The sequence below is a fragment of the Eurytemora carolleeae genome, unplaced genomic scaffold, assembly GCF_000591075.1.
Source record: "Eurytemora carolleeae unplaced genomic scaffold, Eaff_2.0 scaffold1566, whole genome shotgun sequence".
Classification (NCBI taxonomy): domain Eukaryota; kingdom Metazoa; phylum Arthropoda; class Copepoda; order Calanoida; family Temoridae; genus Eurytemora; species Eurytemora carolleeae.
The window spans coordinates 1,207-13,170 of record NW_019397454.1 but is presented as its reverse complement, the minus strand read 5'-3'; the positions used below and the strand labels follow the sequence as shown (position 1 = coordinate 13,170).

The 11,964-nt window shown below is 32.4% G+C and overlaps 1 protein-coding gene across 1 annotated transcript in view; it reads right to left on the bottom strand.

Annotated features, from left to right (window-relative positions):
- Positions 1-11,679, bottom strand: part of LOC111714385 (uncharacterized) — a 15,557-nt gene extending 3,878 nt beyond the window's left edge. Inside the window, exons 1-13 of the mRNA XM_023489483.1 lie at positions 11,521-11,679; positions 9,005-9,097; positions 8,568-8,675; positions 7,386-7,476; positions 7,147-7,223; positions 6,340-6,433; positions 5,957-6,024; positions 5,152-5,399; positions 4,615-4,738; positions 3,637-3,854; positions 2,731-2,782; positions 1,512-1,696; positions 1,071-1,191 (exon numbers count right to left, since the gene is read on the bottom strand). Of these exons, the coding sequence (XP_023345251.1) occupies positions 1,071-1,191; positions 1,512-1,696; positions 2,731-2,782; positions 3,637-3,854; positions 4,615-4,738; positions 5,152-5,399; positions 5,957-6,024; positions 6,340-6,433; positions 7,147-7,223; positions 7,386-7,476; positions 8,568-8,627 (1,338 nt within the window). The 5' untranslated portion in view covers positions 8,628-8,675; positions 9,005-9,097; positions 11,521-11,679. The remainder of the gene's footprint in view (positions 1-1,070; positions 1,192-1,511; positions 1,697-2,730; positions 2,783-3,636; positions 3,855-4,614; positions 4,739-5,151; positions 5,400-5,956; positions 6,025-6,339; positions 6,434-7,146; positions 7,224-7,385; positions 7,477-8,567; positions 8,676-9,004; positions 9,098-11,520) is intronic.
- Between the last annotated feature and the right edge of the window lie 285 nt (positions 11,680-11,964).

Genomic DNA, 11,964 nt, shown 5'->3' with positions numbered 1-11,964 from the left:
ATTTGTGTTCAATATTTCTAGACACTCATCAGAATCATATTTTATGTGACGTATACGTACGTAAAACATCTATGTATATAATTTGTGTTCAATATTTCTAGACACTCATCGGAAACACATTTTATGTGACATACGTACTTGAAACATCTATCTATTAAAATGCAGCAAAGAGGGGGAGGGCGGCGGAGGATGAAAAATTGGAGGGGCGTCCCCCCCACCCCTAAACATATTTATGGGCTCAACTAAAGAGGTATATACAGGGTTGTCCACAAAGAATGAGACTTCAGAGACAACTGTCTGTTTCCAGTTTCTCTATATATTTTATTTACTATTCCCTGCAGTAAACTTGTTTCTTTTTAAAATCCTAACAAAGGCGGAAAATGGGGGGACGTCCCTCTCTCTGGAAAATTGGGGAATGGGGGGATGTTCCACCCCTGGAAAAATTAGGAGTGCAAGAAGAGAGGGCAGACACCTTCTACCCCTTTAATTTTTTTATTTTGAATTTGATTAGATAAAAGAAAATTTTGCCTGCGGCGCCAAATTCTTACTCAAAATGAATATTTTTTTTAAAATCCAAATATAGCTAATTCACAGTTTCCACCTTGCATCCTAGCTTGCTCATGGTTTTGACATAAAATTTACCAAATTCAATGTACAAATTTCAAGGGGGGATTTCTGCCAGGGGGGGGGATAAGAAATATCAGTGCACTTCGCGCGCAATAATCCAATTAACCCCCCCCCCCCCCGGAAATATCATAAGTTCATTAAAAAGCAATAAAAAGAATAAATTTAAGGCAAAACATTATTTTAACCTTTAGATTGCCATTCGTTCAGAGTTTCAGGTCGTATTTACAGTCTCATCTTTTGTTGGTAACTCTGTATACTTGGATGAATGTGCATGCCTGGATGAATGAACAGAAAGAAGAAAATATAGGTGGATGAATGTATACCAGGAAGGATGTATACCAGGATGAATGTATACCTGGATGAATGTATACCTGGAAGGGTGTAAACCTAGATAAATGTATACCTGGATGAAAATATATACCTGGATGAATATATTTATATACCTGGATGAAGGTAAGCTGGTTATCTGAGATGACCGGAATCTGAGTGAGCTCTGCTGTGTCTATCCTCCAATCCAGTTTCCACACGCCGGTTATATTGTTCAACAGAACCAACATAATATACCTGAAATTATTAATTCAGTCGATCCAAGAGAATAAAATAAATACAGGGGGGCCAGAAAAGACGAATATCGTAACAAATAATTATCTGCAGAGGCGGCTTAAGGGGGGGGGAGGGGAACGTCCCCCTTGGAAAAATTAGGGATTGAAAGAGAAGGGAGAGTGTGGGCACCTGCTCTATAGTCCCAAAAAATTGTCAGAATAAAATGATTTTCAAATTAGAAAAGCATTGATATGATTATTACATTTTTGATCATATAAAGGTTTGAAAGATTCCAAAGCCGTCACTTCAAGTAGAAAAAGTTAATTTTTTCAGTAACTTACTTGTTAGTGATGAAGAGAATTAAAGCTATTCCACCCTTCTCTTCCAGAACACCATGATGAATATAGGAGCCTAAACCCCCAGTTTTGCATCCCGGCTCCACAACTTTATTCACCGGCTCCTTACTTTCAATATGATGAAGGAGCATGGCCCCTACAGATTTAAAGCTGTTGTAGCACTTTAATCCCTAAATAATACGATTTAAACTTTTCGTAAAAATTTTTGTAAGAAAATAATATCATGTATTGTTTTTGAATTTTGTTATTCTGCAAAAAAAGGTTTGTTAATTTGCTGTGGGAATTTCAAGTTAATCTCCATGAAAAAAATGGCATGTTCGATTTCCAAGGGTAAGCTTGAAAGCTTTGTCTGATGATGAATTTATCCATTATTAAAATTAGCTTGCGCATTTCTATTGCAGAAACAATGGGAGGATATTATCAGAATTATACACTTTTTAAACTAGCAAACCCTTATTGGTCTAATAAGGATTAAACAAATTTTGATGTAAATCGGAGCTGGTTGGGGCTGGCCAACGAGGTTATAGTGTATAGAGTGATGTGTACGCAAGTCCTTTACTAATTTTATAGGCCAAAAACTATACCGAGAGCGTACTGCATATTATAAGTTGATTCTGGCCTATCCTATATTATATCAATATTAGTAAACAGTTTTAAGTGTACAGTACAGCTAACTGAGCTCAAAGGCAGAGAACTATCATCCCCCTGGGGCTGGCCCTCTTTAAACGAAGGGTCACTTGAAATTACATTACAAATTAGTTCCTTTAAAGTAAAACTGTTCAGTAATTTTAATACAAGTATTCAACGTATTTCTTTAAATTTCTATTTCACGAGTTTTTTCTTAATAATTTCAAAACGGATCACTACAGCACTCAAACTTTTTCATTTTGTTTAACTTTATAGTTTTGCCCCAATTTTGTTATGCCTAAGGTAGGATGGAGAACGGCCAACCGGCTATAGGTCGGTGTTTCAAGAAAAACTTTTTTATAAAATTGAGCTACAGCCTACAGGTCTAAAATTTTTGTGGAAAGCCTTTGAAAAATGGATGTAATATCATGAGTCACATCATAGCTCACATGTTAATATTTGTCAAAAATGAAAATATCTATTTTTCAACAATTTTCCGACGTACTTTTCAAATTTTTAAAAAAATTTATATTAGACAAAAAAAAGCATAATCGGGATAGGAATAAAAAAATCTTACCAACATATTTGGCGGATTTTTTGGCAGTCGAATCCTTCCAGTTCCATTCAAACTATAATAATAAGAAGATGCATTATTAAAACATTTATAATTTTTAAACTCAGACTAAATTTTATTCTAAAGCTTCGATCGTTCATTGTGGTATGAAAATATATCCATATTTATCCATACCATGTACTATTAACATGAGTTTTATTACAATGAGAACCAGAAAATTCTGAAACAAGAAGCCGACTTTTAGATTTAAGCTATGTCTTTAATAAGTCTTATGAACAATGAACATGGACTTACAACACAATTGTAACTTGTAAACAGATTCATTTTACTATTTTCTTTGTAATTACATCAAATACATTAATGTTTCGTGGGACACCCTTAATAATCAATATACAGTGGGATCCATAGAACTGAGAAATGGAAAGACGACTTAAATGTACTGTAAAAGATAAATGAAAGGGAGTATAGAATAAAACCTAAGAATTTCAGGTTTTGAACGATACCTATAAGACTTCTATCTGATGTTCCTGTCTCGTGAAATTGACATAAAACTGTGTCAAAATTATACCAAAACGGACATATGTCAGATTTTGTATTAAAGTTGTTGCATTAAACAGATCCAATTCAACAATTACGCAACCAATCTGAAAACAATTATATCCCACAGGAGCCTGGGAATCTCGGGGTTTCTCATATTATAATTTTTTATTTTGCATTTTGCATGTTTAATAGATAAAATTGATAATATTATTACATTTAATCCGTATAGTCCGTGTTACGCCACAATAACTTCAGCCAATGACAGTGCAGTATAATTGTCACGTGGTACAGACGGAAATCACGTGACCAGTTACCGTTTTATGGGTTCCACTGTATCTAATGTTCAATTCATTAAATTAACTTGTCAACCTGATAAAGTAGACGAAAACTACTGTTCTAAAGAACTCTGAATCCTTAGTCCAACCCAAATCTAGAAGAAGTGACGTAATGTCGGATAGTTTGATGTCTGATCCTATCCCATGGATCCAGGGGTATATCTCGACACTGAAGGGTACTTCTAGGGACCTTATCTCATAGTTGGGGTTAGAATTGTACAGATGGCATCCTGACTTCCACAGTTCAATCTTCTAAATTTTAACAAAATATATGAACCAAAAAGATTCAGATTGCAATATAAAAAATTGCATACATTTTTTAGACTGGGTCGGCTTTGATGTTTCGGAACGCCTTGCGGCCTTGGCCTTTGATTTCACCTCAATTTGCATTTTTTGGATAATTGTGGACAATGATAAAAATGGAAACATATTGAAGCTGAAAGTGACCAATGATGGCAACACCCGATTTACAACGGTACCCTTGAAAGCTTTGTCTGATCAAGTATGAATGAACTAGATATGCATGTTTTCGTTTCTTTAAACTGTTTATTTTCATTTGCGGTTTCTTGTTAATGTAAAGCGATGAAAAAACTAGGGTTTCCAGTAATAAAGGGTTAATCGTTTTGCGAAAATTTGGCATTTTTTGCAAAATAAATTTTTCACCGAAAATTTCCAATTTTTTCGCATTTCGTTTGCTCGCAAAAACTACGAAATATTTCGCAAAAAAGTTTGCGAAATACGAACGAAAATTTTTTCGTATTTTTTTCGTGAAAGTTTTTGTTCGCTGGAAACCCTAGGAGAAACTCACAATAATAAACACTTTTTGATTCAGAATAATAATTGTGTCTTCCACATTTTTAATCAGATTTTGTGCAAAAATTGGACCAACAAAATCTTTAATCCGTTTCTATATGAGTAAAAGTTTAAAATATTAACAATTAAAGAAGTGAAGTTTAGGATATTTGAAAATGGAAAATTAAAGTTAGATAGATAAAAACTACGTGATTTCTACCTGTTTAGAATTCAATAATTTCTTGTCTTCAGTTTGTTGAAGTACAACTCTGCTCTTGAGGAAAGAGAACAGTGTCCAGAAATGCACTTGAGAGAAATGAACATTCTGCTCTGGTATGCGCAACCTTAATGAAGAAGGTTAATACATTAAACGTTAGCGAAAAATGAAAGTGGGTTTAGATTGAATAATATTTGAATTTACAATATAAACAATTATTAATCTAAATTATGTGCCAGATATATGGATTTTCTTTCTTATTTCCTTCTTTTTCTCTTACTGCATAAATCAAAAAACCACTTTGACATAGAACCGCAATAAAAATAGTCAATTTTAAAAGGAATAAAAAACAATCATAACTCCTCAACGGACCATTGTGAATTAGATTACATTACATTAGAGTAAATGGAGTTGTATACGTGAAATTACGTTGACAGTATCCTTAGGTTTTTTTCAATTTTAATTTTCATGTTCAGTGGGCCACGCTGTAGATAATGTATTGATCCTAATTTATTTAGATAAAATGATAAAAAAGTTTACCTTGAATTCGAAGCTAAATCTCCATCCATGAAAACAGTAGAAGTGTTAATCTTTACATTCTTTAATGGTCTCATCATGAACGTAGATTCAAGGTCTGATAGGAACTGGAGATCCGTCCCGTCCCATCTGTTTGATCCGTCCGATCCCTTCGAACACTTCGATCCATTCAGTAAGTTCCATTCCGGAGCATCAAGATGGAAATACTTTAATGATTTAAACCTCCTTGCAGACAGAAATATGCTGGACGCCTGATATTCAAGATATTTAAATTATAGTTCAGCCTTGTGAAAAGTAGTTAGGATCCATTTGTAAGAATCCATGATCCATGAACAAGGATCAAAGATCCCTGATCCATGATTAAGGATCCATGGTCCACGAGTACTCTGGTTATAAGATTATAAATGCCTCACCCCCCAAATTAATGACAGTATGCAGAAACCAACGGAACTGAGTCTTTGTCACAAACTCAAATTTTCTAACCCCCATACTTTGCAGCCTGATGGTGTAAACTTTTGATTTTTCAAACTTAGCAAAGACATAGGGATTAGATTTTGTGAGTTTGTAGCAAAGACTCAGTTACTTTATTTTTCATTAAAAGTTTAAAAAATATAAGGAAACATCATAAATCAAAATATGAAGTAAATATACGTGTTCCTGTACAAAAAGGTTTTTAATAGAATATTTTAACTGATTTACGAAAACATATCTTGAGTTGAGTATGTTCTTCATAAAATTCAACAAGATAATTTCTTTTAATCGCAATTAAATACAAAAAATTTTCGAAATTTTTTTCAAATATCTTTTCCTGACATTGTATTTTCCCCAGGTCTAATAAAAGTTTTCTCAGTCCAACTTTAGTTTCAAATCCAGAATCTGAAATTAGGAAAATATTTTTAATATTTTCATAAACACAATCGTAAGTTACATACATTTGGCTGGTTTGTTTTAACCAATAAATGACGTCTAACGGCTAAACTGCGGTGTCAGAAAGTTCGATATCGATTTTGTTTTGAAAATCCACCAATGAAAATATAATATCTGTTAAATCTTCTATCATTATTGTTACTGAAAATGTAGGGAAAATGTTTTGTAGGTAGGAAAACATACAGTTAAAAATTAATTAATTACAGTACAAGAGGTTTAATCTTAACAAAAAATGAGTTCCGGTTTAAATTAGTTCCGGTTTACCTGCTTTCTGTATAGAGAACACACTTGAGGGAACAGATATCCTTTTTAAAGGAGCAAATAGAGGAGCAATAATATTCATTGCTTTCAGATCAAACTAAACAAAGAAGCAATAATATTCATTGCTTTCAGATCAAACTAAGCAAAGGAACAATAATATTCATTGCTTTCAAATTAAACTAAATAAAGGAGCAATAATATTCATTGCTTTCAGATCAAACTAAATAGAGGAGCAATATTATTCATTGCTTTCAGATCAAACTAAATAGAAGAGCAATAGTATTCATTGCTTTTAGAGGAGCAATAATATTCATTGCTTTCAGATCAAACTAAATAGAGGAGCAATAGTATTCATTGCTTTCAAATTAAACTAAATAGAAGAGCATTAATATTTATTGCTTTCAGATCTAACTAAACAAAGGAGCAACAATATTCATTGCTGCTTTCAAATGAAACTAAATATCGGAGCAATAGTATTCATTGCTTTCAGATCAAACTAAACAAAGGAGCAATAATATTCATTGCTTTCAAATTAAACTAAATAGAAGAGCAATAATATTCATTGCTTTCAAATTAAACTAAATAGAAGAGCAATAATATTCATTGCTTTCAAATCAAACTAAATAGAAGAGCAATAATATTCATTGCTTTCAGATCAAACTAAATATAACGACCTTAGGAGATTTTAGGCTTCAATGAATATGGAATAAGAACCAGGAAACAGCCTTTTTTAGCTAATTGAAAAGGGCCTTCATTTTTTTTCCGATGACCATTACTATTCTCGTATTTTACTATAAACTCAACTCCTACCTGCCAAAGTGAGTGAATGGTAAAGGTTTGAATGTGTTTTGAATGATAAACCTCCAGTATAGCAGATATCTCCTCACCTGTTTACATAATTATTTAAAGAGTTTCATGTCTATATTTCACATATAGGTACTTTTTAAACCGATGTATATAAATGGAGTGTTAACTCTATTAAAATAATTTTATATTAATCTTATTTAACAATTTTTAAATTTCAATTGTAATAATTTATAATTCTTGACCTAAATATTTCCATTCTCTGTTCACCAGAATCATCCATTTATTCTCTATACATTCAGCAGATACTCGTCCTATCTCACATCCATCCTTTATCTAGAAATATATACATTTATTCTTCATACATTCAGCTGATACTAGTCCTATCTCACACCCATCCTTTATCTAGAAATATATACATTTATTCTTCATACATTCAGCAGATACTAGTCCTATCTCACATCCATCCTTTATCTAGAAATATATACAATAAAAGCATTATAAAAATGGGAATCGAACCAACTTTTTCAAAACCTGAAAACTTTACCGCTATTTTCTGCATGCACATGTTTTTATTATTATTCAATCTTATAAAGTTTTTTATTAAAGATCCCAAAAATAATAATTTAAAGAGCTATGCATGATATAATATTTCATCTAATATCATTCCTAACTAGAGAAATATAAACCAACTGAAAGCTGTTTGGACTAAGTTTTTTTCGCAATAAATATCTCATTGTGCAAAATTATTCATTTTACTGAGGTCAGATTTATTGAATACTGAGAAGTCGTTGAACTAAGAACAGATAGTTAAACATGGCCGACAGTGACATATTTAAGTGGTTCAACTATCCGTGTTTCAACTAATTCTCAATATTTATCAACTTCGAACTATTGTCAAAACTACCATGAGAACCATTAAACAGTGGACTAGGAAGACGACTTTTAGAATCAAGTTATGAATTCAAATAGTCCACTGAACATGATACACAGAAAATTGTACAGAGTGCAGTGTGCACAGACCCATTTGATAAGTTCAATGTTAAGTAACTTGTTTGCTTTATGTTAAGTAACTTGATTGCTTTATGTTAAGTAACTTGTTTACTTTATGTTGAGTAACTTGTTTGCTTTATGTTAAGTAACTTGTTTGTTTAAAACAACAATAAATACGCAAAAGATCGTCTTTCTGTTCCACAGTTTTATGGGTCTCACTAAAGATAACATTTTTCAGGGGTGTATATTTTTTAGAAATGATTTGTGAAGATCAGGGAAAATTGGGCATGAAAGAAAGTTTTTTTTATCCTTTTTAGTTTATTTTACCCAATTCATAAATAGCTTCTATGGAAATTTTTTTTTCAAAAGAAGAGGGGAAATGATTTTCAAAAGAGGGGGGGGGATGTACATTCATCCCTGAATTTTTGACCTACCAGGTTGAGCCCTATCCCGGAGAGGGTTGCATAAATCTGAAATGAATTCTTTCTGCTCATCAGAAAGTCAACACGATGCAATGCTTTCCGGGAAGTGAAGAACAAAACCTAGAATAATATATCTAAAAAAATGAAATTCAAGATTATAAGACATTTCAGAAATCAAATACGTTAAATATTTTATTGCGAATAAAAAAATGTGATTAAACTAAAGTAACATTGAGTTATAGGGAAACATGAATTAAGAAAACCCTTTTTATATCTTTTTGTAATTTATATAGTCCTATAATTAAATATTATCATATTGTATTTTGTTTGATTTTTAAAAAGTTACGAAACAAAACAGTCTTTTTAGTGTAATATTTGTCTAAAATTAAACATACGAAACAGAATATTTGGATATTTCAATTTAAAGGCTTCTTTTTTAAATACATTACCTTCGTCTGTTTTGTGTCTGCATTATTCTTTGAGATCCAGAAAACAGATTTTTTAGATTTAATAACGACATTCTTTAATCCAACACCCTTCTCCTAAAAAAGTACTATAAAAAAGCCCGCAACACAAGTTTTCTGGAACACCCTGAGAATTAGTTTTTAATAGTTGCAATTTACGGAAATTTTTCACGTTTTTTCCAAAAATTGTTATTTAAAAGATATTGACGTCTTTCTAATTTTATTTAAGCACTTTTTATGTGAGTTACTTGACTACACTATTAATTCTTGCAGGGTGAAATTCAAAGGAAAGCATTTTTTATCACATTACTGAATTAATATATCATGCCTTGAAATTCAAAGGAAAGCATTCTTTTTATCAAATAATACTGAATTAATATATGTTGCCCTGAAATTCAAAAGAAAGCATTTTTTTATCAAATAATACTGAATTAATATATGTTGCCCTGAAAATTATAACTCATGCATGAGTTATACTTTTTAAAAATCTCAAAAAGATTTTTATTCTGATGTTAACTTTAATAAGAACTTCCACAGCCTTTTTTTAATATAGCAAATGTGTATAGGAGTTATTAGATCTGTATGTATGGTTAATATCAGTTTTATTAACTAAAAGTATGCTGTACCCTTTGTCCTATATACATCATATAAATTCTTAAAATATGAAAATGGTTCCTTTTCTTTTATTATTCCTGATAGATATTAGTAAAAAAATATGAAAAACATGACAGTATATGTAATATATGTTTAAAGGCCGGACTGAGACTAAGTGTCCCTCCAAATATGAATGATGATGAAACGAATACCCGCTTCACGACAGTACCATTTTATTACTGATGATTAAGTACTGATGTTGTAGTTATTCTATCTTAAACAGTGTTGACAATTTTCTTTAGTTTGTAGTTGCTGAGGACTTATGAAGCAATGACAATTAAGGAATTTGACAGAATTTGTTTCTTACTAACTTATCAAGATAAGACTTTTGCAACCCGTTCAATCCTCATACGGACCCAGAGCTAAGATGTAACCAGCTCAATAGCTCGGATTAGGGATAGTTCCATTGATTTAACCCCTTCAGTCCTCATACGGAACCGGAGCTAAGATATTAACAAGTGTGAGCTCAATAGCTCGGATTAGGGATAGTTCCATTGATTTAACCCTTCAGTTCTCATACGAACAGGGAGCTAAACTCAGAGTGGATAGTTTTATTGATATAAACCCTTCAGTCCTCATACAGACCTAGAGCTATGCTCGGAGTACAAGTAGTCCGACCTGTAAACAAGACAACGTAAATTAGATCTTTTGTATATAGCTATAGGTCGGACAGAAAGTGGGGCGGATGATAAGTCGCCAATTTGGAGAAATATTTGTCGTTAGAAAATGCCAACCCAGAAAACATGCTTTGAACACATGTTGGAACGCATGGAAACCGAAGCCACCGTTTCCCCAGATCCTAGTTTGAATTCAAGCCAATAGGCATGAACCACGGCTTAGAAGGAGAAAATAGGAGCAGCCTGGGCTAAAACAGAAATATGAGTCAGTATTCACAAAGAGTCCGAAGGCGAAAGATTAACTCGTTGTACGAGGCGAATGAAAGGCGGAGAGTCCGTCAGAGAGCTCCGGCTTTCCATGATTCATTAGTATAATTTTATTTGTTCATTTATTACTTGTAAATACATTTTTTCCAATACTCTGTAGATTAACTCACATCAGTTTTCAGGCTTTAGATTTCCTTTATTTCATACCATCTTTTTTATGGTAACACTATAAGTACAGAATTGAATGGTTACAGTTGTTTCTCTTTACATGTATTGTTGTTAATTGTTTTGGTTCGTTTTTAAAAACTTTAAAGAAAAGTTTCAATATTTCAAAACTATGTTCTCTTAAAAGGAATTAAGTCTTTGACACAAGGTGTGATTTTCTTATCCCTCAATCTATGCAATCTGAGCTGAAAACTTTAGAATGGTGGATATCAGGATTAATGCTTAATCCACTCTTTTTCTTAATCTCCAGATTAAATATTGCTTATAAACCTCATGAATTTAATCTCCTGATTAATTAACAGATCGGGATTAAGGATATCACATTCAAAAGTTTTCAGCTCTGAGTATAAACCTTTGATTTTTCAAACTTAGATTTTTATATCCAACAGAATTCATAGTGTGACATTTCTTGTGTTTGTGGAACCTCTTTAAAGTCCAAACATCATCAAAAAAGAACCAAAAACTAATCAACTTATTGCATAACATTCAAATCATGTACATTTGAATCTCAGCTGAACCAACCATTAGGGTCGTAGTTTGTACCGCCCCGCCCGTTACACGGTACAGTAGGCAAGGCTGGCTGGTGCAACTATAGGTTGACACGGTCTGACTGTCAGGCTGCAATTGCATCTGGTTAAATATACAATCGCTAAAGCGGCAATTTCGCGTGCACTATTCACATGAAGGGAGACTTGAAATAAAGCCAACCATCCCTTTAACCAAAATCTTCAAGTTTACCTGATTAGAATCAGAATCAGAATCAGAATCAGAATCAGAATCAGAATCTGAATTAGAGTCTGAAGATGTATTTGCCAAAAAAGATTTTGAGGATCGTTTTCTCGTTCTCTGCTCAATTCTTGTTTCTCCATATAATATCTAGACACATAAATTAAATATTAAACTAAAAGGGACTGTATAAGGGTAATTTCAAGTGACCATCCATGCAAAGATGACAATGCTCGATTTACACCGGTACCCTTGAAAACTTAATCGGATTAAAAGTGTGGAAGATATCGCCGTTTTCTGACAAGAAAAGTGTTTTGTTTTGATAATTTCTGCATCGTTTCTTATAAGCAAGAATGCGCAAGTCAAAAACCAAAAACAAAAATAATCAGTTAATAAAACAAAACAAAAACATGAATAATTCATATTAAAGCTTTTAGTTTTAAATGGGATATTGCC